General features: G+C 32.7%; 1 protein-coding gene across 4 annotated transcripts in view; it reads left to right on the top strand.

The window, feature by feature from the left end:
* The window catches only part of LOC145283548 (exportin-7-like), a 154444-nt gene that overhangs the window by 4350 nt on the left and 125766 nt on the right, over positions 1–24328 (top strand). For all 4 annotated transcript variants that reach the window (XM_080132429.1, XM_080132430.1, XM_080132428.1 and 1 more), the window contains exon 2: positions 21672–21818. In XM_080132429.1, coding sequence (XP_079988555.1) covers positions 21672–21818 — 147 coding nt within the window. The remainder of the gene's footprint in view (positions 1–21671; positions 21819–24328) is intronic.

Raw genomic sequence — 24328 nt, 5'->3', positions numbered from 1 at the left:
CTTACCGTGTTAAAGAGAGAATCAGACGCCATCTTGAATGTTCGAATACATCGGTAAACACTGTATGCTTTTCGAGCTGAATAAACATGTTAAATTGAATAAAAACACGAAAAATATATCCAGTTTAGTAGAAAAGTAACTTATCTTGCCTTTGATAACATTTATTTGTTATATATTTGTTTTTTGACAACTTTTTCGAATCTATGTGTACTGTACAGTACAAACCCAAAACAGATCTTGTGTCTAACTATGCCCTCGTGGGGAGGCTAGTAAAAAAAAATTATAAACTTTACTTTTTCGTCGTTCTGTCCACCCAAATTAATCGTTCGTAGAAATTATACATTTTTTTTTTTTTTTAGTGACCCGGGGTCTCACTTTTATTTTGTTCAAGATCATAAAAACAATTCTTACGCTAATGTAATGTTTACATGTTCATGCGTATAAGGAAACTATAATATTGCATTTAAAATTCGCCCGGAAACTTATAAAAATTACATGAAATATTTTTTCAGTGAAAATATTGAATAAGCAATGTTTAATTCAATGATATCGTTCGTTCGAGAAATGAATATTTTTAAAAATTATATTGATTTCATTAGCACGAACTTTAGAGGCTTTGTTCCTAAAATATTGAACCCCCCCCCGTTTAATTAACATCTACGACTGCGTTATTTTTATTAAAAAAACAAAAATAAATTTATGCGGTTTTTTCTTTTATATATAATTTTTTTTGGTACTTTTACCGTTTAATCAAGACATTAAAAAATGAAAATATCGAAAAAAGTTTAAATTGTACGTATCCGTTATGGAATGAAGTTCTCCGAAAAAAAATTTCACTTAATTTCATCGAGTAGTTTTTTTTTTTTTTTTTTTTTTTTTTTTTTTTTTTTTTTTTTTTACTGCGAAAAAACAATTTATGATATCGAGCAAAATGTTCGATTTTTAGGAAGAAAAGCGGGTTTGTATTACTGTACACACAGATTCGAAAAAGTTGTCAAAAAACAAATATATAACAAATAAATATTATCAAAGGCAAGATAAGTTACTTTTCTACCAAACAGGATACATTTTTTGTGTTTTTATTCAATGTAACATGTTTATTCAGCTCGAAAAACATGCAGTGTTTACCGATGTATTGGAAAATTCAAAATAGCGCCCGACACTCTCTTTAACATGGTAAGTTTGGGAAAAATGTGTTATAAATAATAAACTAGACAAAATACTATTAAAAAAACACCGAATATATGTCAAGTTATGTCACGGTAACATATTGAGCGAATTTCTAACAGTATTTTGTCTAGTTTATTATTTATAACATCTTTTCCTGAACTTACCGTGTTAAAGAGAGAGTCGGGCGCCATCTTGAATTTTCCATACATCGGTAAACACTGTATGCTTTTCGAGCTGAATAAACATGTTATATTGAATAAAAACACGAAAATTATATCCAGTTAGGTAGAAAAGTAACTTATCTTGCCTTTGATAACATTTATTTGTTATATATTTGTTTTTTGACAACTTCTTCGAATCTATGTGTACAGTAATACAAACCCAGAAAAGCTAGTATTAAAAATGGGAAGGGGTGTCAGCGCTTTAACTGGAGTTATCTCCCTTTGGCATTTCTAAAATTCAAACAATTTTTTTTTTTTAATCCAAGAGGGCTGCCTTCAACGCTCTCTCATAAAAACGTGTTTTTTCCGCTGTAAAAAAAAAAAAAAAAATGCTTGATAAAATTAAGTGAATTTTTTTTCGGAGAACTTCATTCCATAACGGATACATCCTACAATTTAAACTTTTTTCGATATTTTCATTTTTTTAATGTCTTGACTAAACTGTACAATACCATTTTTTTAGTACTTAAAACTATAACTTTTTTTTTTTTTTTTTTACATAAAATAACACTTTCACTAAGATAATAAAAATAGGTTAATTATATTCTATGATCATTAATAAATACTGACAACTTTATTAAAATTGGTGAATTTTTAAGTGAAGAGAGGGGTAAAAATGTTTATACATTTTTGGATGGCCATTCATTTTTGCATGTACCTAGAAATGTATACGCGAAACTGATCCCCACTCTAAATTCTAAAATATTTTTCCGTTAAGTTTATCACATGTAATAATCGCCTAAAAAAGTAAAATCTCATTAAACATTAGGGAGGTATAATTTAGCTGAACATGTTTACTTTGTTTATAATTTTATTAAAGAACTAACAAGAATGCTTGTTGTCCAACTCCAAGACTGAATGAGGAAATAGTATACTCTATTCAATCCATAACACTATTATTTTCTTTTCCATTAGTTTTTATTTTGTGTTTATTTAATAAATTTTTCGGGTAGGGCCCAAACATGTGCCTCTTACTTCGGTGGGAATGATTGTATGATATTTGAAATAATTTCCGGTAAATTTATAGTGTTTATTCGCTCGGCTCGACTAATTCAGCGTTTCCCATGAATTAACGAGGACGTCCATATACTCCTACTCCAAGCCCTGAACCTCATTTCTTTTATATCGGAATGAAGGGTGCTTACTGCTTCTTCACTGCTTCTGTGTGGTCCTAGGAAGCCACCCTCCTTCCAGAGGGAGGAATAATTTATTGATAAACTCCTGAGAATGTCAATAGGTTCGATCAAGGCAAATTTTGCACCCATCCAAAGTGTGCTCCTTTTTGTAGGGAACTAGATGTTTTCATTATAATCTGACTGACGCCATGTCTCATTTTGCGAAGGGAGGGGGGGGGCATGTAAACATCAACATCACATATACAAGTACTCTGCGTAATGTAGTTTGAGAATGAATATATATACGGATTGCGCGCGTTATCGGGACTATATCTTTCGAACCCTAGGAGGAGCTCATGAACAGATACGAACTACAGCTTATCTATGTTACTAGCAGGGCTATCCGGCATTGCTCGGAACCGTCCTGTCGGTTTTGCCACAATAATTTAAATTTGAGTTTTTAAAATTGGTTTTCTTTTAATTACAAAAATAGTGTTTACATACAGCTAAATGTTCGTTGCAAGTCGAAGTTCTATTTGCTTATTCGAATTCCCTAAAATAAAACCTGAAAAACAAAGAAAAAAAAAAAGGCCGAGGAAGGAAAAGAGGCAAAATCTATTTTTAATTGGTCCACCAAAATGACGCATGTGCTCGCCACTCCAGCCAGTTTTTTTTTTTTTTTTTTAAGCAAATAAGTTTTTTGTTCTTGATTTAAAATTTTAACACAAATCAAGTTGAATAAAATCACTTATACGATAACAATTTGTATTGCTTTCTGATTACCATATAAAAATAGAACATTTAAATTCAGTTTTTTTGTTTTTTGTTTGCTTCCCTTCGTCAAACGTTTTCAGCGTGCGTAAATGGAAGGTTTTTTTTTTTTTTATAATATCAATACATTTTTAAAAAGGGCAAAATATATTAACATTTGGATGAGGAAAATACATTTTATTTGCTCTTTTGGAGAGCTGGATTTTCCACCATTAAAAGCCTACCAATTAGGACTTATGGAATTTTTAGCTGAATCCTTATTTTTATTTATTTATTTATCATTTTTTTAATCATCACGCTGGTAGATTTTTCTCCTTTCAAGTTGTTTTCATTCCAAGTAGAAGTTTTATTTATTTATTTTGTTATTCTTAATAAAAACTGAATCGCCAAAAGCTTAGAACTGATTGTTCAATGCTTACTACATGCGATGATAACATAAAAATTAACACGTTTATCTGGAAGAGAAAAATTATTTCTGTTAGGATTAAATAAAAAGCGTTCAGTTCGAAATTACGGTAAATATGAAGAATTACTCCAACTCCACCCTCGAAAATTCCTTTAAAATTACCACTTTTAGAGGGTTTCGGGTCGCTGAAAACGAAAATAACGTTTAAAATTACGGCAAACGAGTAGTTTTCAAGATATGAAGAAGTTAGCTCTAAAAAAGTGGGGGATCACTTTTCTATAATAATTTAACGTAAAATGATCACCCACTTTGTGGCTACGATTTTTGTTTTTTTTGGGGGCGGACTTTCTTTCCACCTTCGGAAAATCCTTTGAAATTACCTGTTTACATTTGGTGGGAGGCGGTGGAGGGGCGAGGGGTGTTTTGGCTGCCGCGGCCGTCAAAACACCTCCCGCCCCGCCCCTCCACCGACTCCCACTAAATGTAAAAAGAATTTTTGTTAAATATTAAACAGTTCTTCTGCTCGGTTAATATCGGCACGTTACTTACGTTAAAACGGTTAATTAAACTGCATAAGCACCTATAAAAAAACTATACAAGTTCTATAATTGAATATCCCCCTCCAAAAAAAGAACGATAAACAAACCGGCAGCCGTGCGTGCGTGACCATAAAGTGAGTGCATTTCTTTATATCTTGGAAACTACTTGTTTCTTGGAATTTTAAACGTTAGTGGTAATTTTAAAGGATTTTCCGAGGGTGGAAAGAAAGCCCCCTCCCCCTAAAAAATCGTAGCCACAAAGTGAATGATCATTTTACGTTATATTATTATAGAAAAGTGATTCCCCACTTTTTTTTTTTTTTTTTTTTAGAACTAACATTTCTTCATATCTTGGAAACTACCCGTTTGCCGTAGTTTTAAACGTTATTTTCGTTTTCAGCGACCCCAAAAACCTAACCGAGTGGTAATTTTAAAGGAATTTTCGAGGGTGGAGTAATTCTTCATATTTACCGAAATTACAAACGACTCCCCCCTCCTCAGTTTGAATGAAGGTCGGAGATTACATGGGCCGAAATGTTCTTCATATAACAACCAAGATGAGAATGATATTCTAAATAATCCAAATTATCAATCCCCATTTCAAAAGTGGAGTGACAAAATTAACTTGGTTGGAAGAGGATGAGATCTTATAAAATGCATAGCTTTTTTTTTTGTATAAACTAAATCGATATTTGAATGTTTTTCAATGAATAAATTTCTTGTTTATATCTGTTGTTCGATTTTTTTTTGTTTTTTGTTTTTAATCTCGACAAAAATCTTCCTTTGCCATGGTGATAATATTTTCAAATCTGCAAATCCTCTTACAAGAAGGAAATGGAAATCCACAGCGCATAATATTTTTTAGTAAAATCTTTTTGTAAATTCCCATTTATATGGTATGGAGAAACCAGAATGAGATTTATATGGTATGGAGAAACCAGAATGAGATTTTTTTTTTTTTTTTTTTTTTTTTTGTTCTTTGATATGACAGGGGCACATGAAGAAATATTTTCTGTTGACGTTTGCATTCAAGCCAAAAATGATGTCTAATAGAAAATTTAAAGGCAACTTTCAAATGGTCACAAAATAAAGTGCAAAACATTTTTTCATATTGGATTAAAATGGGTTGGATATGATCATTCAAAAGTGATGTTTTAAGTGTTGTCTGAGAACATAATTTCCTTATTTGAATTTGTTTTAAATGCAAAAATCAAGTATGATGATTCATTTGTGCTGTATCTAAATCCAAGGAAATCATGAATTTTCGAACATGCCTTCACTGTACAAAAGAACCCACATCAAAAAATGTCATTATCTAAAACATATTTGCTTTATTATTGTTCCTATCTCAAAAGTTCAAAACAGTCTTAGGTTAACAGCTCTAAAACTGCTTTGAAAAGTGTTCATTGCTTAATATTATCTGCAAAAAAATTTTCAAAGCCCTTATTGCATAAAACCATTATTTTTAATTAACCTTTTTTTCTACAAAAAATGTGTAATATAAATAAAAACAAAATATTATTTAGCTGATCATGAGAGTCCATTTTTCAATATGGTTGCATCTTGTTTGTATGATTACTCATGAATTATGATCGAATATTTATTTTATGGGGTGATGGTAAGTAAATGGAATTTAAATCCCTGTTTATTTCTAGGTTTAAAGTGTAATTTTTAGACCAATCAATTTAATCTCGAATTTGAGCAAAATAAATCCATTTTGAGACAAATTTCTTAAAAAAAATATTTGGCCATGATATATACGAACACAATGCACACATTTTAAAAAATGGTCTCTAAGGATCTCTGAAACTGTTATAGTAATGGTTTTATGCAATAAGATGCTTTGAAATGGTGTTGTGCAGTATTTTTTCTTTCTTTAAGGATTCCCCTTCCAGAGTTAATATTAACCGTTTTGCAACAATCTATACTCATCTGTAAGCTGTTCCAACTGTTGAATGTTCAGTTTTAGTTGCACTTTTCAAGTTTTCAATTGACTTCTTAGTTTTGCCATTTTGCCAGCATTTGTAATTGTATTTATGATAAATGGTTGAGATCAGTCGGAATACCACAAAACTTTTTAGTGTATAAAACTAATTATTTCACTCTTGGATTTGACTTAGAAACATCTGGGGGGAGGGTGTTATTTTTATTTTATTTTATTTTTTTTTTTTACATTTTGTGTGACATGAAAAATAAAACAAAAAATTCTCTTATGAAATTGTGCTTTTGTGCATGTTTTCAAATCACTTTTCTAAATTATCTCTTGATGGGACAAAAAAACCTAAATCTGGATTTTCAATTTTGTTTTACTCAACAGGTTTATAGTAAAACTTAAATTCTTTTTGCAAAAACAAACTTTGTTGATTAATGTTTTAATTAATACAAAATGTTACTGATTCCTTGTTTGTTAATTAAATTTTTGTTACTTATGCAGAATGAAGACCATGCTATTGTATAATGTAAAATGTGGTTTGAACGAAACTTCTGTGTTTTTTTTTTACAAATGCTGATCAACTTTTTTCAATCAAAAATATATTTCTGTTATTATTATGAAGATAATTCAGTGAAATATTAATTGAAAAATGAAAACAATATTCTTTTTGTTATGAACAAAAATACAATGAATAACTATCATACAATTTTTACAAAACTTGAAAAAACTAAAATCAAGAATGAAAAAAAAAAAAAGCTCATTGTAAGTTTCATGAATAAATATTTAATTTTTGAATAGCCAACAATTGATAGCAATAAAAAAATTATTTTTTGATTTTTTTTTTTTTTTCAAATCAAGATATTCAGCTTTTTCTAAAATTTTTTATAATAAACCAATGATAGCAAATATGTTTTTTTTAAATGAGGTTGGCTCTGTTCATGCATCTTTCTGTGTTTTACATAAATTTTGAGGATAGCACTGTCCTTATTCTGCGTAAGTATCAAATTTTCTTATTCTTGGAGGTCTGCCTTTCCTACAAACAAATGACATTGTGATTATGCAAAAGCAACCAAGATGAATTTATAATACATATACAAATTATATATATATTGCATGACAATTGTCAACATCATACAAACTGAACCAGTAACCCAACCTGCTGATTTTATTGGAAGCAAAATGAAATGTCTTAGTGAAGACATTATTGAACTTTTGTCTAAGGTGAAGGGTATTTCTGGTCTTGCACATTGTTTTGTTTTAGCAGTTATGTGCACTTTTTGTTGCACTCATTTACCCTCTTCAAAACATTTCTTTTAGGTCTGATGGATTCTTTTAAACTGTCACTAAATCATTCTTTCTTGCTGAAACCTGAATGCAACTTTATCCACTTGTGGTGGGTGACAACTGAAACTGCCCTTCTGTCTTCTTCATTTCATCATGGCTTATATCTGTATTGCTTCCTTTTCTAAATTGTCAATCTGACACACATACACACATATATATTAGTCTAAAGAGGCTTTTAGCCATTTCTAAATGACAAATGCAGGAATACTAATGATATCCATTTATTGCAGACTTAGCAGGTATTTCACTTTCCGCTAAAAAATTCACAAATAGAAAAGAACTTGACTATATAACAGTGAAATATAAACAGGGGACCTGACCTTAAATCATGAAATAAAAAGAAGAGATGATTAGCTGTTTATCAGGTAACTATTTGATTAAATTCTTGACTCCCCATAACCATATGTAGACACAATTCAGTTATTTCACTAAATATATAACTAAAAATCATCAATTACCCTTAATATCTATCTTGTGTTGACAAATTATATAAGAATAAGATCCATTAAAAAAAGAAAAAAAAGCTTCAGTACAGATTGTGTGTATGTGTGCGCACACATGCATACATGTGTGTGTATGTGCCTCAGCAAGACAAAATGTTTTCCACATGTTTAATAACCAAAAACTTGGTATCAGAGAAAACTCAAAAATAGTCAAACATTTCAATCAAACAAACTCTAGTACACAGGATAACATCAAATGCATTTTTTTGATAGGCATCAAATTTCAATCATGCATATATCTGCGCAAACAAAATGGATTTTAAAATTAAACACAAATCACATGTGAATTCTGATGTGAATTTTCTTTTTAATATGCATAATTTTTTTTGATGGCCTGAAAACAATTCTCATTTTGACATGAGTTTCTATTGATTAAACAAATTATTTGTGGTTAATTGTAATAAGATGGATGTGTGTATGTTGATATTAACAAAATACTTTTTAATATTAACATACATTTGTCATTCAGTGACATAATTTCATGGTGGATTGACCATTAAGATTAAGAAATTACAAAGTTAAAAATGCCCACTTTTTCATAAAAGTTTATATTTAATTTCTATCAAAGAATACATGTCTTTATAAAGGGTGAAGAACAATTTAAATTATTAAAAATTATAATTTGTATTTTTTTTTCATGATGCTATTTTTATTTATTTTTTTGTCAAATATGAAAAAATTAGATGTTTTCAGTCAAGAAACCACACACGTTTGTGTGTGTAAAATAAAAATTACAATTAAATTTACCAAAATATCCAAGATGGTAAAATTAAAGTATATTATAAATATTAAAGAATTAATATTTATAAATTATCTCAGCCAGATGTAAAAGCTCGATAAAACCAAATAGGAAATAGAGCTTATAATACAAGCAAACAGTTAATAAAACATGTTAAAAAACACTTATTTAATCTGAAAAGGAAACACTTATCTATTGTTTCCTTTTCAGATTAAATATATTTTTAACTCATTTCAAAGTGTTTTTTAACATGTTTTATTAACTGTTTGCTCCTATATATATATATATATATTTTAATGCCTACAGACACTAGTGTTTCATCCTTACAGGACTCATCAATGTATGGAGTCACGATTACCACCAGTTGGGGATTTGAACTTGGCCATGAAGCCATTTATGAATCCATTAGCAAGGAACATACTCTCGGCCAGCAGCGAGAATTTAGTTGAAATTAAAATTTATGAAGCATAAATGTCATTCAAGTAGGTCTAGAGTGATCAAATGATTTTAACATACCGATAAGTAGTTATTTTCTATCTGACATTGATAAAGCATACTGTAATGATTTGGAACACGAAAGACGAATGAAAACCAATTAATAAGGCTTTGTTCATTTAGAATCACAGGTATGCTGAAATAGAGGAATAAAAAATTGCTAAGATTTTACACAAAATAACAATGCTAATATGACTTTTCACCAGAGTGGAAAGAGTTCAAGGAGGCGTTATGAAATGATATACAAAGGTTTAAGTTCAAGCATCTGTTTTTTAGATGATAGGGATGAACATGTTGTTGTCTAAGGATGAGTTCCGATATGTTCTTATCGAGCTTTGTATAAGCCTGTGAGGTCTCACATTCTTTGGATACATCCGATTCAAATGAGGCATTTGGTTGTAGAAATTGAGTCTCCAGTGAAATAACAGTGATTAGTATTAGGTGCTACATTTTGTGGTTTTGGGACAAGTTGACGCAGCAACACTGTTTCCTCCCTTCCAGTTGGAAGTCTAACATGGGCATATTGAGGGTTGCATTCTGGCAATTCAACTTTGTTGACAAAGGATTCATACTTAGATGACCGTACATTACGCTTTATCAGGACCGGATCTGGATTCAAAAGCCAACTCGGAAGTGAGGTACTAGATGTTGATTTCTGATTGTACTGGAATATTCGTTTATGAGGTGTAGTGTTTGTGGCAGTACACAATAATAAGCGAATGGAAGGCACCGCGCAAAACTGATCCCCAATGAGAAAGCGGTTGTCTTTATGACTTCAATGCTAGCGATGTCATTTTCCATAACATGGCATTTAATCGTTCTACCTGGCTACTTCCCTGCAGTTTATAGGCAGTTGTGTGACTCGTTGCTATTCCCTTTCTATGCAAAAAATCTATTCTGTTATTCTGATATAATAAATAAAGAAAGACATGCCAAGCAGCAAAAATAGGTGATAGAAATAATTTATGACTGTGAGGACATATGTTGACAAGTAAAGGCAAAGGGGAAGCGTGAATATTCGTCGGTAATTGTTAATAGATATTTGTTTTGACTATTAAATGGCAGGTGGCCTTTAAAGTCAACATTTAAGCATTCAAATGGTTGTATTGCTTTGACAAGCTTAAAATTAGTAGGATGAAAAAAAATTACGATTTTAATTCCACACAGACGGAACAGTTCCCAATAGTTTGTCGAACATCCTTGATGGAGTAAGGGAGGTTACGCAGATGTACAAAATGAAACATTCGTGTGATGCCTGGATGATACAACAAAGCGTGTAGGTCTCTTAGATTGGTCGAGAAGCAAACTGCTTGGGAAAGTATATCTGATGCTACATTATCTTTCCATGAATGGTATATTACATCAAAGGCTGATAGTTCGATTCTCCAATGTTCTCCCTTCTCATTTTTTATTTTGCTTGAATGTTTCAGATCATGCATGAAAGCTACATAGTGTTGGTCTGTAACGAGTTTAAAGATGGAACCAATAAGGTAGTGACGCTATTTATGCACTGCTTTGATGATGACGTGCTTCTTTTTTGACCAAAGAGTAATGTTGCTTGCTGACTTAAAAGAAAGCAACTGGGCAACTGTTCTGATTGAGAGTGGCAGCCAGGGCAATGCCCGAAGCGTCTGTTTCTATGGTAAGGGGTATGTTGGGATCAATTGTTGTAAGTAAAGCGGGCTCGGGTTCTTCTTTTAGGTTGGTGAAATCCGCTAAGCAGGATTCAGGTAGAGGGAAGACTTAGTTCTGTACTAGCTGTCGAATTTTATCTGAAAAACAAATCCATTAAGCATAATATGAAAACATTCCAACAACCCGCTGTTGTGATTTGGCATCTTGTGGCGGAGATAGATATTTCAAAGCACAGAAGAATTCCGAATCTGGTTTTACAACTCCAAACGACACTTCATACCCGAAGAGGGTGACTCTCTCAGTTTGCATAATGTTCTTGTTTTCATTGAAACTTATGCCATACTTCCTGGCAAAATCTAAGAAACGATTAAGGTTTTCATCATGTTCCATTGTATTATGGCTGCATGTAGTAATGATATCAACATACACGAAAGTGTCGCCAACCTTCTCGCATTTTATTAAATCGTTGGAAACATGATACACCATGTTACGCTAAATGGAATATGGCAGAATTGATATAGATTTCCACAGGCTTCGAAAACTGAATTCCTTCTCCTCTTCTTGTATTGATATTTGATGATACACATTCTGCAAGTACAGCATAGTAAAAATGGAATAGCAAGTGACTTTTTTGGACTAGTTCGTCAATTTTTGGTAAAGGATAAACATCAAGGTATGTGAATCAGTTGATGGTCTGAGTATAATAGATGACAAGACGCTTATGTCGATTGTTAGTGGGGGCACTAGAACCTGTACTCTCCAGGGTGCGGGAAATGTTTGATAACACTGTCTTTCAGAAGGTCATGAATTTTGTATTGTATAAACTGCTGATGGATCGATGAGTGTCTTCTGGATTTTGTAGCAATAGGCTTGCAACCAGGCGATAAATGTTCAAGTAGTGGTGGATAAACAAGATGGCAGGCCATTACAGCGCATACAGAGAAGGGATCTTTGTGACCCCCAAAGTCGTGGCCAAATAAGATGTCTGAGCAAAGAAAAGTAAAGACTGAAAGTTTGAAACGCGGGTAGTAAACTCTTGCTATGCTAATGTTGTATAGCAGTGACCTAACGTACTGCCTTGATAAGGCTGTGGACACTATTGATATATTTCTGTGAGAAGTTTATGTTGGCCAGTTGTACTTATGGATGATGTTTGATCATGTATAGCTTTCTGAGCTATCAGTATCCACCAGACCCTCCAGGATTATTCCATTCACTGAAAGTTTAATTTTGTTTTTTTTATAGACAATCAGGTGATGCAGCGGTTACAACAGATGTGATTGATGATTCACCTTAGGGGAGTGATTTGATTGGCAGACTAGTTGAAAATGTCCCATCTTGCTGCAGCTTCTACAAACTGCATCACAGGTGGGGCATATAATTTGTGGATGTCGTTGATTACCGCAAAAGAAACATTTTTCCTCTGCTGCAGCCAAAACATTTTCAGAAGCACAAGAAACCTCACAAGTCACTGATGGCTCAGCAGTGACGCCACATGGTGTCAGGTTAATATAAGATTTAGCTTGTTTATGGAGAACGAAGTCAGAAGCGTCTTTCAAATTAAGTATCCTTTCTAAGGGTCATTGTCAAATTGTATGAGAGTGTATGCCTGTTATGAGAGCATCACAAACTGCTTGGTCACGATGTTCTTTGGCCATTACTGCCTCAAAGCGACAATCCACAGTAAGCGAATTTAGCTTTTGCAAAAAGTCATCAATTGTTTCACCAGGCTCCTACCTAGAGGTTGCCAAAAGATGTCTACAATGAACAATGTTAGAGGGCTTTATGAAAAGAGATGAGTTTAGCGATGGCCGATTCATATGAGTCACAATTTGCTATTTGTGCACTGGATGGAAGATGTAGTTGGTAAGAAAGTCGAGTTTGCTAGTTGGACAGTCAATTGACCTCAGGAAGTTGTTGAATGTACACAGCCAATGTGTCCAATGGTCTGCAGAATCAAGTGTTGAAGGTTTACCATTGAAACGCTGTGGCTTTAGAAATTGGTCCATTCTAGGTTAGATTCTAGATGAATAAATTGTAATGATTCAGAACATGAAAGACGAATGATTACCAGTTAATAAGGCTTTTTTTATTCATCTACAATCACAGGTTTCTTGGCCTTCGGGACAAGAATTAGTTAGATTAGAATCCACAGAGTGATTGAGGTATTTTGGTAAATGTTGCCAGTCAAGAGTAAGACTTCAAAGTCTCATCTGTTACATAGTCAAAAAGACCCTGTACCCTCCCCCTCCCAATTTCTTGTAGGGCCTTGTGCCTAATTTTGTTGAATTGAATTTTTTGTATGTTTTTTATGTTCAATTTTTTCTTTCTCAATAAAATATATAAACAAGATCAAAGTGTAGTATCTGTTCTTCAGATGCTGCACTTCTATTTCTTGTTCTCTTTCGGTGGAGGAGAAATCCTTCACGACTGAGACAATTTTTATTTTTGTACCTTTTCTCCACGTTAAAAAACGACCCTGGTGTCTAACTCTGTCCCGTGGGGAGGCATAGTAAATAGGTACAATCACAGGTATGCATGCTGAAATGAATGAAAAATTGCTAAGATTTTACACAAGGTAACATTGCTAATATGACACCTACATTTTCTATTTAAAAATTGTTAAAACAAACTTCTAAATATACTCAGTCATGGATATGCGAGCGACTTCGTAAAGGTTAACTGATTTGCATATTACTTTGAAAAACGAGCGTTCATTAATTTATCAATTTTTTATTTTATAATGGCTGATTAGTTTTATTTAACTATTACACTCGATTCTATTTATGTATAGTTTCTACATTGTACATAATTGCGTAGCATTTGGGATGAAAACATTCTAGCACTTTTCCCCAAAAACCTCTGGCCTTAATGGAGGGGAGACTAAAACGTGCTGCTATGGTTTCAATTGATCTGAAATAACAGGAAGGAGAGACTTGATTCCAAATATTTCTCATATCTTATATGTCCCCTCTTTTGGAAATAGGGTATGATTATTAATATCTCAAATAATCCTTATACACTGTGAAATTTTTACTTTATGTATGAAAACTAAAAAGGGGAGACATAATATGTGAGAAATATTTGGAATCCAATCTCCCTTTGCTGTTATTCCAGATCGTTTGAAACCATAGCAAGTTTTAGTCTCCTCTCCATCAAGTCCAGAGGTTTTGGGGAAATATCAGATATTTTGTAATTCATATGCAAAACTAGGAAAACAAATGACTATGATTGAGATGTTGGTAAAGGTGCAGTATCGCTCCACCCACAAATAATCCTTCTAAATTACCACTATTACAGGTTTTCGAGGGTGCTGAAAACGAAAATAAGTTAAAATCCCAGGAAACGAGTAGTTTTCAAGATATGAAGAAATTATAGTTTAAAAAAGTAGGAAATCACTTTTCTATATTAATTTAACATAAAATAAACACCCACTTTTTAACCAAGGTGACTATAACTTGGCTACTCATTTTACATTAAATTAATATAGAAAAGTGATGCCCCACTTCTTGAGACAGTAATGTGTGACCATGACATAGCCCACTACACAATTTAGGTCATTAGCTTTCCAACAAACTTTCATTTGTTAAATTTTGATCAATAATCGCCAAGATTTCAAACTTATAAAATTGCCAAAAAAAGTGGCATATATATATATATACATACATAACGCTTGTAATGCTTATATATAGAATGGAATTTAAAATCTCTAAACTTTTACTGGTGCCAATGATCTTTGCTACCTCTTCTGGACATTAGATTCTACAATTTTGGGCATTAACCAGTATGAAATATAACACTAATCTTTATCACTATTCATGAGATACCATTTGAAACGTGCAATTTGGAATACATATCCTTTTCATAAGTAATCCAATTTTCGCATTGGTTCACCTTAAACAATTGATGTCCTTATCTATGTTTTTTAAAAAATATTTTTTAACTCTAATTTTCAATATATCTGCTAAATCGCAAAATCAGACATCATAGAAGGCTTCTATTGCTCTTGGAATTTGTACACTACTGGCCAACTAGTAGATAGTCTGCAATAAAAAAAAGAAAACCGGTATTCATAAAACAGAAATGGAGTCATATCGTCTTTTCTAAGGCAACAATTTTATTATTCCGCCCTGTATATGAAAAGGATGGATGAAATTATAGCCTATGGCAGTAAGTGTTGGAGTGGAAATAAAGAACTTCCTGATTTTCCATTTAATATTGTGAGGGAGGGGGCTACTTATATATTGTCGAATATGATCATTTTAGTTTGAAACACTTTCAATTCAAACAACAACTTTTAATAAATTTTGAAATTTGTCTTTTGTTAAGAATATTTATTTTTTTCACTATAAATAAAATTTTTCAATTGATTCCAGCATTCTTCAGTGACATTTATTTTTTTCCTTATTGTCAAGAAGATGAAAGCTGATCTCTCCTGGTGTCATATGGACATAGTTATTAGTATCTTTTTTGTAGGGACTGCACTGGTATGTGTGTAAGGATAACAGATCTAATAGTTTATATTGAAAAACACTAGAATATAAATATAAGAAATCATTTTTAAAACAAAAATCGATGCTAGGAAATTCATTTATTCTTTTGTAATAATTGAAAAATGCATATGTAAGCAATGTTTTGGAAGTACATTTTTTTTTTTCAAAAGGAGACAGGTAGTATATTTAAGCATTAGTTTTAATGTTTTTTAGCATAAAATTTCACTAAAATAGTTTTAAAATTGATTTAAATTTATGTTGTTACTAGTTATTTAGAATTAGTCTTTAAAAAAAATTTTGAAAGGTTTAACTTGCATTTGCTTTAACATGTTTTGTAATTCTCTTCAACAGTGTCAATAGGTATAGTCTTTTCTACAATACAATATTTTTTATTTTTATGTAGATGTTAATATAAAGAAAGGTTTTAAAAAATGTCTATGGTAAGTGGTGATTTATTTTAATTTTTTTGATAAGTGGAGAAAATTTAAACTTAAAATGAGAGATATTCTATATTCCGTGTTGGTTTATAATTCGTTGATGTTTCAGTAAACAAAGCATCACTATGTATAGCTGTTAAATCTCTTAGATTAAAGTTTTTTTTTTTGTTTTTTACTTGGAGAGGGAGGGGGTCACCAGTTATCAAAGCCCAAAAGCTATTTAAGGATAAGGGGTAATGAGTGTTGAGTGGCCAGTGAGACAACGTCATCATGATTGGTAATGTTGGAACTTAGGGAGGGTTAAATTATTTAAGAGGATGGCTCAAAAACTTATTTACATTAAACTTGAAAACGACCATGGTATAGTCAGTTGAGAAGCAGCCCCATGATATTGTGTTCCTCAGACAGTTCTAGGAAAGAACCTCATGGAATTTGTTTAGTTTTCTGCACAGATAGAGAATAAGGGAAACTGTAAGTAGTTGTAGCTAGATGAATATTTGTTGTGAATGGTGTATAGGGGAGGGATCATAGATTGAAGCTCCATCAAGATTTGTGGATGGATATGGCTTGAATGATTTTCTTTGGGATGCGCATGCACATATATTAACATCCGTTCAATCTCCAAATAAATTTGTTTAATGCGTTTGTCACCTGTTCATCTACTTTTCATGCAATCTTAATTCATTTAAAACTTGAAAACAAAAACTAATAAATGTTCTTTCTCTCTCTCCAAATATGTTAAGAGTCAACTAAGACATTGATAGTTTTTCAATTATGTTTCTCCTCTTATTTAAGGGATCCAAAGACACGGAATTTAGACAAATAAAATGTACAAAATTTTAAACCCATTTCTTATTTTAATGTTTACTTTATAAAATATGTTTACGTTAAAACAAATGATGTTTGTACGTTGTGTTAAAGAAAACTACATTGGATTCTGTCTTAAGAGATGTCTATTTTTAATTTACTGTTGAGATTTTTTTTCTATTTCAAACTTGACTATCAATAATGCTTTAATGCTTTTCAAATGCCATATATCTATGGATATTTAGCAATGAAAATGTTCTTTCAAATCTAGAGAATACAAGGATGCATTAAAAAAAAATTCTTAACTTTTCTTTCTTCATGTATAGGCAGAATTTCCATGGATAAAGTTTCTCTGCAAGAGCTTCCCATCTGTGGAACACATTATTGCAGAACTGACTATAACATGCTCATCTTCAAATTTAATGTTAACAAATACTTATCATAAACCCATTTGTAATAAAGCTTAGTTTGTTTCATTAATCATTTTTAATACTCCCATAATATTCATCTTTCAACTGACAATTATTTCATCTTCTTAACCCTTATCTGCAAATGGTCTTGACCTTGATAAGTGAGGAATCATCAGTAAAAATAGTTGCGGTTGGGAATGATGAATGTGAAATATTTGAGAGTCTATTTAATTTGAATGAAAATACCTTCAAACATATAATCCAGTGAAATGAGTGCTAGACATTAGATCAAAGGTAGGAGAAATTGTTTTGATTGAAATTCTTTTATTACTCAAACAGATCCAGTCAAAACATGTGTTTTTAAAGATTTTGTTCATTTGTGGAGAAATAAACTTTTTCATATTTTTTTACTTGTTCAAACTTTCAAAACATTGAATTTCTTTTCTTTTTTTATACAAAAATATACACTTGCTTCTTTTTTAAATGAATAATACTTTTAATTCAACAAATTATATTTTAGAATAAATATTGTATTTGGAATGATTGACAGAAAATATTGTAAGAGTTTAATTTTTCAAATATAAATTTTAATCTTAAAAACATTCTATTTTATGACTAAAAATATTTCAAAAGATAGTTGATTTTGTTTCACCTCAACACTGTCATTACGTCTGTAATTTGATCTCTTTCCACCTGAGGAACATGAAGCAAACATGACTTGGCCGCATTTTGTTGTTGTAATCTTTGAGCAAGCTGACAATTATATAGATTCCTTTAAGCTTATTTTAAACTCCAACATTGATAAATCTCAAGCAAAAAATTGTATTAACAAATTTAAATATTTTGGGACACTTTCAGAAACTATGATAATGCCTAAACATCCTCGATGACCTGCAATATGGTTTCCGTTCTGCTAAATCTACAACAGATGTGCTAACAGTTATATCTCGTAGGATTAGTGAATCTCTCGAGGGAGGCTTCCTTTCTAGGACAATTACACCTGATATATCAAAGGCATTTGATGGGATATGGCATAACAGTCTACTCCATAAAAATCTCCTGCTATGGTATAGCTGGAAATGTTTTTTCAATTATTGAATCATTTCTTTCTGATAGGTTCATAAGAATAGTGGTTGATGGGCAGAAATCAGAAGCTCATCCTGGGCCCAACTCTATTCCTGATCTACATCAATGATCTCCTAAATCACATCCTAAGATCATTTTTAGACATTTATGTTGACGATACTATGGCAACACTTCAAAGGCCGTAAACAACCAAGTTCTCTCTGATTCTCTCTCCTCTGATCTTGAACACGTGGTGCCGTGGGGAAAGAGGTGGTTGATTAATTTTTATGCATCTAAAACCAAGCTTCTATGTTTACATCATCAGCGCTCTGATCCCCATCTGACATCAATCAAAATGAATGGCTCTCCTCTTGGGGAGACTCCATGTTTTGACAAGCTCCTGGGTCTGACCTTTACTCCTGATGTGAAATGGAACACTTACATCAGATCTATTGCCAAGGCTGCTGGAAAAATGGTGGGATGTCTCTACCGCTCCAGTAGATATCTCGCTGCTGATGCAATTCTTTACCTGTATAAAAGCCAAGTACGTCCAAGAATGGAGTAATGTTGCCACATCTGGGCAGGAGCTGCTAGAAAAACTTATCCTGCTTTAACAGAGTTCAAAATAGACTTCGTAGCCTAGTGAGGGATGCCCTTTTCTCTTCCCTGCAACCTCTTTCCCACAGAAGAGACGTTGCGAGCCTGTCTCTGTTTTATTGTTATTTTCATGGCAAGTGCTCGTCTGAGCTCCAATTTATGGTCCCCCCCTTGCCTTACTTTTATGAAAAACACTCATCTAGCTGAAACCACTATCAATAATTTCCTCTACTCTTTATCTGTACCTAAACATAGATGCCATGAACAAAGCTTCGTTTTTAGAACTGTATGCCTGTGGAACTCTGTTACGTTTTCCTGCTTTCCAACTGACTACAATATGGTCGTCTTCAAGTTCTTGATGAGCTGTCCCCTTAATTAACCTAATTTACCAAATTTCCACTACTAACGATTGCTATGATATTTTGTCAATGACTACTGTACAATCATTAACCCATGTCCTCGAGTGATCTCCGGGCCTTGATAAGTGGTGCATTTTTTGTAAAAATAAAATAAACACATCTTCAAAAAATATATCTGATTTGTGAGATGAACATTTGGCAGTTAAACATGATTTTACTCTTTTAATAATAATAATAAAATGGATTTAAGTTTTATCTCAATATCTTGAATAAAGCATTAACTTTTTTGCTCATGAACACCTACGCAATTCAATGAGAGGTATTGTTGGCCTTCCATTTGCAGCAATTCATTTACTGTTAACTCAGTGACAAAGTATTACAATTGAGTCTGAAGGAAATGGAGGCCTCCGAAGCTATAAAGATTTGAACAAGATGTTTATTTCCTCCACATTTTAGGGTTTTTTTTTTTTTGTTTGTTTTTTTACATGGGGTCATCACTTATCAAGGCCCGGAGGCCACTCAGGGATAAGGGTTATTGCGTGTACAGTAATCAATGAGATAGTATTGTAGTAAATCATTAGTATTGGAGATTTGATAGAGTGTCTTACTTAAGGGGGCGGTTTGTCAGGAATTTGTTTATGTTAGATTTGAAGACATCCAAGTTGTAGTCAGGTGGGAAACAGGCGAACGGAAGAGAGTTCCACAATCGTGCACTTCTGAGAAAGAAGCTCTGATCATGGAATCTACATTTGGATTTAAGCACAGATAAAGAGTGGGGAAAATTATTGACAGTAGTTTCAGCCAGACGGGTGTTTCTTGTGACTGAAAGATTGACAGGGGGGGGGGGACAGAGATTGGAGCTCAGACGAGCACTTGCCATAGAAATAACGATAAAACGAAGACAGGCTCGCAACGTCTCTTCTGTGGGAGAGAGGCTGCAGGGAAGAGAAAAGGGCATCCCCCACCAAACCACGAATTCTATTTTTTACTCTGTCAAGGCAGGATAGGCTGTTTTTAGCAGCCCCTGCCCAGATGTGGCAGCAGTACTCCATCCTTGGACGTACTTGGCTTTTCTACAGATAGAGAATTGCATCAGTAGTGAGATATCTTCTGGAACGGTAGAAGGATCCCACCATTTTCCCAGCGTCCCTGGCAACAGATTTGATATACGTGTTCCATTTCGGATCAGGAGTAAAGGTCAAACCCAGAAACTTGTCAAAACATGGAGCCTCCCCAAGACGAGAGCCATCCATTTCAATTGATGCCAGATGGGGATCAGAGTGTTGATGATGTAAAGATAGAAGCTTGGTTTTGGATGCATTAAAAGTGACCAGCCATCTCTTCCCCCATTGTACCACTCGCTCAAGATCAGAGGAGAGAGAATTAGAGAGAACTTTGTAATTTACGGCCTTTGATGTGTTGCCATAGATGGTCGTGTCATCAGCATAGATGTCAACGAATGATTAAGTATGTGTTTTGGGAGATCATTGATGTAGATCAGGAAGAGAGTTGGGCCCAGGATGGATCCCTGGGGGACTCCAGCATTAATACTGTGGGCCTCTGATTTCTGCCCATCAACCACTACTCTTATGAACCTATCAGAGAGAAATGATTTAATGATTGAGAAAACATTTCCAGTAATACCATAGCTGGAAATCTTGTGAAGTAGGCCCTTATGCCATATCTTATCAAAGACCTTCGATATGTCAAGAGCAATTGCCCTGGAAAGGAAACCTTTGTCAAGAGATTCACTAATCCTATGTGATATAACCGTTAGCACATTTGCTGTAGATCTTGCAGAGCGGAAACCATATTGCATGTCACTAAGAAGGTTGTTTCTGTTGAAGTGGTTGACTACTTCTTTATTTGGGGGGTTGTATGATGTAATGAAATATGATAACGAAATTACTTTTTTTTTTTAGTTTTATATTTTGTAATACAAACAAAACTGCATTCAGATGACTAAGGTTGATATAACTTGCTTGAAGTACTGTGTGTATATAAAGGTAATTTATAGACAGCAATACAATGCAGAGGTATGGCAGATAGACACAAGCTGAAGCAAATTAAGACATATAAAAGTGGAATAAACAGTGCAGATTTACCTTTTATTAATACAATATACATGTATTTATTATACTTGTAACGTTGCATTGTGGTCTTACATGCATCAGTAGGGTTAGATGGAAGTTCCTTATGATAATTTAGGGAAAATTTCCCTTCATATATGTTCAACTTTAGTTCAAGCGTACATACAAGGGCTATTGTTGACATGCTCACATTTACAATAGCTCTCGTATGTATGTTTGAATTAAAGTCAGACACAATGCAATGTTAAAAGTATAAAAAGAAAATACATATTGTGTTAATAAAAGGTGAATTTGTATAGTTTATTCCACCGTTATATCTTAATTTGTTTCAGTTTGTGTTGATCTGTCACATTTCTACATTGTATTGTCTTTTATAAATTACTTTTATATTCAGATGACTTCTTTTTTTTTTTTTTTTCATTATTTTTTTAAACATCCATATTCTTGGACTGATTATTTTTGTACACTGAAAACTGTTGCATGTGAAAACCATATTGAATAATTTCAATGCAATCGTTAAAACATTTTCTTTTTCTTTGCAGGAATTAATCCAACTGGAGAATCTGTGCAAACAGATGTATGAAACGACTGACAGTAATTTGCGCAGTGAAGCCGAAAAAGCTCTAGTTGCTTTTGCCTCTTCCCCTGATTGTCTCAGCAAATGTCAGCTCTTATTAGAAAGAGGAAATGTAAGTTGATTTTGGTGCATCAACATTAGTTACATAAAAATAGTCAACTGCTGAAAAGAATCTTTATATTTATAAAAGTGTCAGCATATTTCTCGACTAGATGTGACTTTCATCTCATTACTTGAAGTGAATTTAAAATTATTCAATCGTTATTGAAATAAAAAATGCATTAGGTTAAAATAATAAAATTATAAAAAAAATTATTTAAATAAAGAATAATTACAAAATTAAATCAAAGTGCATTTTGGTTTCGCTGCAAATCGACCATTTTAATGTTTTGTTAATAGTTGAAAAACAAAAACAAGTTTGTGAGTCTTCAATGAAATTTGGAAGCCTTTAAACTGCTGAATAGAAAGTCATTTATACTGACTTAAAAATTCTTAGCAAATCTTCACGTATTAAGTTTGAAAATTTTGGAAACTTTTTACATCCGATAAATAGAAATTAAAATATTATCTTAGCAATAATTATATTTTTATAGCAATTTGGTTCAATTCATAATTGATACTGTAATCTATAATATAAATCTCACCTGTTTGTTTAAATGTATGTATGTATGTCTGCCTAAAACTTTCAGGCAACGGATTTTCACGAGATTGGTATCGTTTTGAAGCTTGGCCCTTCAGACGACAAATATCGGAAAATTGATTAAAAACATTAATTCTTTCATCTTCAACTGGGCACTTTTCTACAAGGAGGGGGTTGCTTTTTCCGCCAATATTTTTGAAAGTCATCCCCTCTTTTCAATTTACTAGCCTTAATTTAAACTTTTGCCACTTCCGGTTTGGCGATAGATGCAACAACAAAGATGTCACTTTTTTTTTTTTTTTTTTTTTCCACATTCTTTTCCTCCTTCGCGGTACGGGTTTGAGCCTGCCTTCCTACTACCGCTTTTTTTTTTTTTTTTTTTAACACACACCTCCAAACACCCAGGCAATGCCAGGCACTCAGGCTAGTCTATATATATATAAAGGGCAAAAACTTTCAACACAGGTGACAGATTCTCACAAGATCTGTATTGTTTTAAAGCTCGACCCTTCGGATGACAAATATTGAAAAATTGTTCAAAAACATTAATTCTTTCACTCTAAACTGGGCAGCTTTCTACAAGGAGGGGTGTTTTTTTTTTTTTTTTTTTTTTTTTTTTTTGCAATTCATCGTATCAGTTTGATTGACTTCACTTAATTTCAACGTTCTGAACTTCTGGTTGGGCAATGGAGACATCGGCAAAGACGTCATGTTTATTTATTTTTTTTTTCCTCCTTTGCGTTACAAGTTCAAGCCTGCCTGCCTACTACCAATTTTTTTTTTCTCTCTCCATCCAAACTGCCTATTATTGCCCCCCCCTTCCCATTCCCACTATTATTAACCCCCCTCCTCCCAAGCTTCTTTACTCGAACAAAGCAAGTAACACCTTTAAATCCCCACCCCCCCACCCCTACCTCCGGGAGTCCTTATTACACCTCCACACACCCGAGCAACGCCGGTTACCCCTGCTAGTTATATTTAAATCCGAAAATTGCATTAAAAATAATTGGATAAAAGTCTTTTTTTTTTTTTTTTTTTTTTTTTTTCACAGCAAAACAAAAAAACAAAACTGGAAGTAAATTCTTGTAGACAACACTGGATAAGTTCAGCTAATTGTTAGATAAAAACCATAGCAATTGATGTCTGGTCAATTTGTCGACAATAGAATTTCTAGACAACAATAGTTCAACTACAAATAAGATTTCATTGGAAGGAAGATAAACTAAAGATAGATTAATGAAAATTCTTTTCATTTCAGATACAAATAAAATACATTTTAAAATGGGTTTAAACAAAAATGGTCAAAATGGTTCTGAATACTAATAATACGATGGATGAAATGTATTAAAAAAACGCTCAGAGTGAACTTCATACAACAGTAAAAACATTGTGCAAAACATTTTAAAGTTATTTTTGCTTCTGTATTTTGTACAAATTTAATTCTACTAACAAGAACACTACCCAAACAGCAATTAAACTATAACTTTCTTTACAGCAAAACAAAGAATTTTCATTTCACACTCTGCTATTTTGGAGACGATCAATAAAACCATGATTGTCATGTTTATTTCATGTATTCCAATGTTAAAATTTTCTGTAGTTACATTTTATCAATTAGGGAAAAAAAAAAACAACAAAAAGATAATTTTATCTAGTATTTTCGATATTGAATCAAGGGATTTGTTTTTGTATAAGCATAAGAATGAAAATAAATTTCCCTTAAAGACTGATTCTCTATATATCTATGAACGTGAAAATGTCTGTGTACATTTCCCTACCAAATTACTCTGTCAATTTTCAGTCTAGAAACTCGAGATTTGACATAAAGGGTATTGAGATTTGGGAAAAGCTTCTTAATCAGTTTTCGGTCAGAAATTTGGCTGTCAAGGGGTCAAAGTTCAACGATTTGACCTTTGAAAACTACTAAACTCCTCCGCCAATTTTGAGTCTAAACACTTGAAATTTTAAATGTAGGTTCTATG

The sequence above is a fragment of the Euprymna scolopes genome, chromosome 8 (genome assembly GCF_053919585.1).
Source record: "Euprymna scolopes isolate OS-2025 chromosome 8, ASM5391958v1, whole genome shotgun sequence".
Lineage (NCBI taxonomy): Eukaryota > Metazoa > Mollusca > Cephalopoda > Sepiida > Sepiolidae > Euprymna > Euprymna scolopes.
This window is presented reverse-complemented; position numbering and strand designations above follow the sequence as displayed.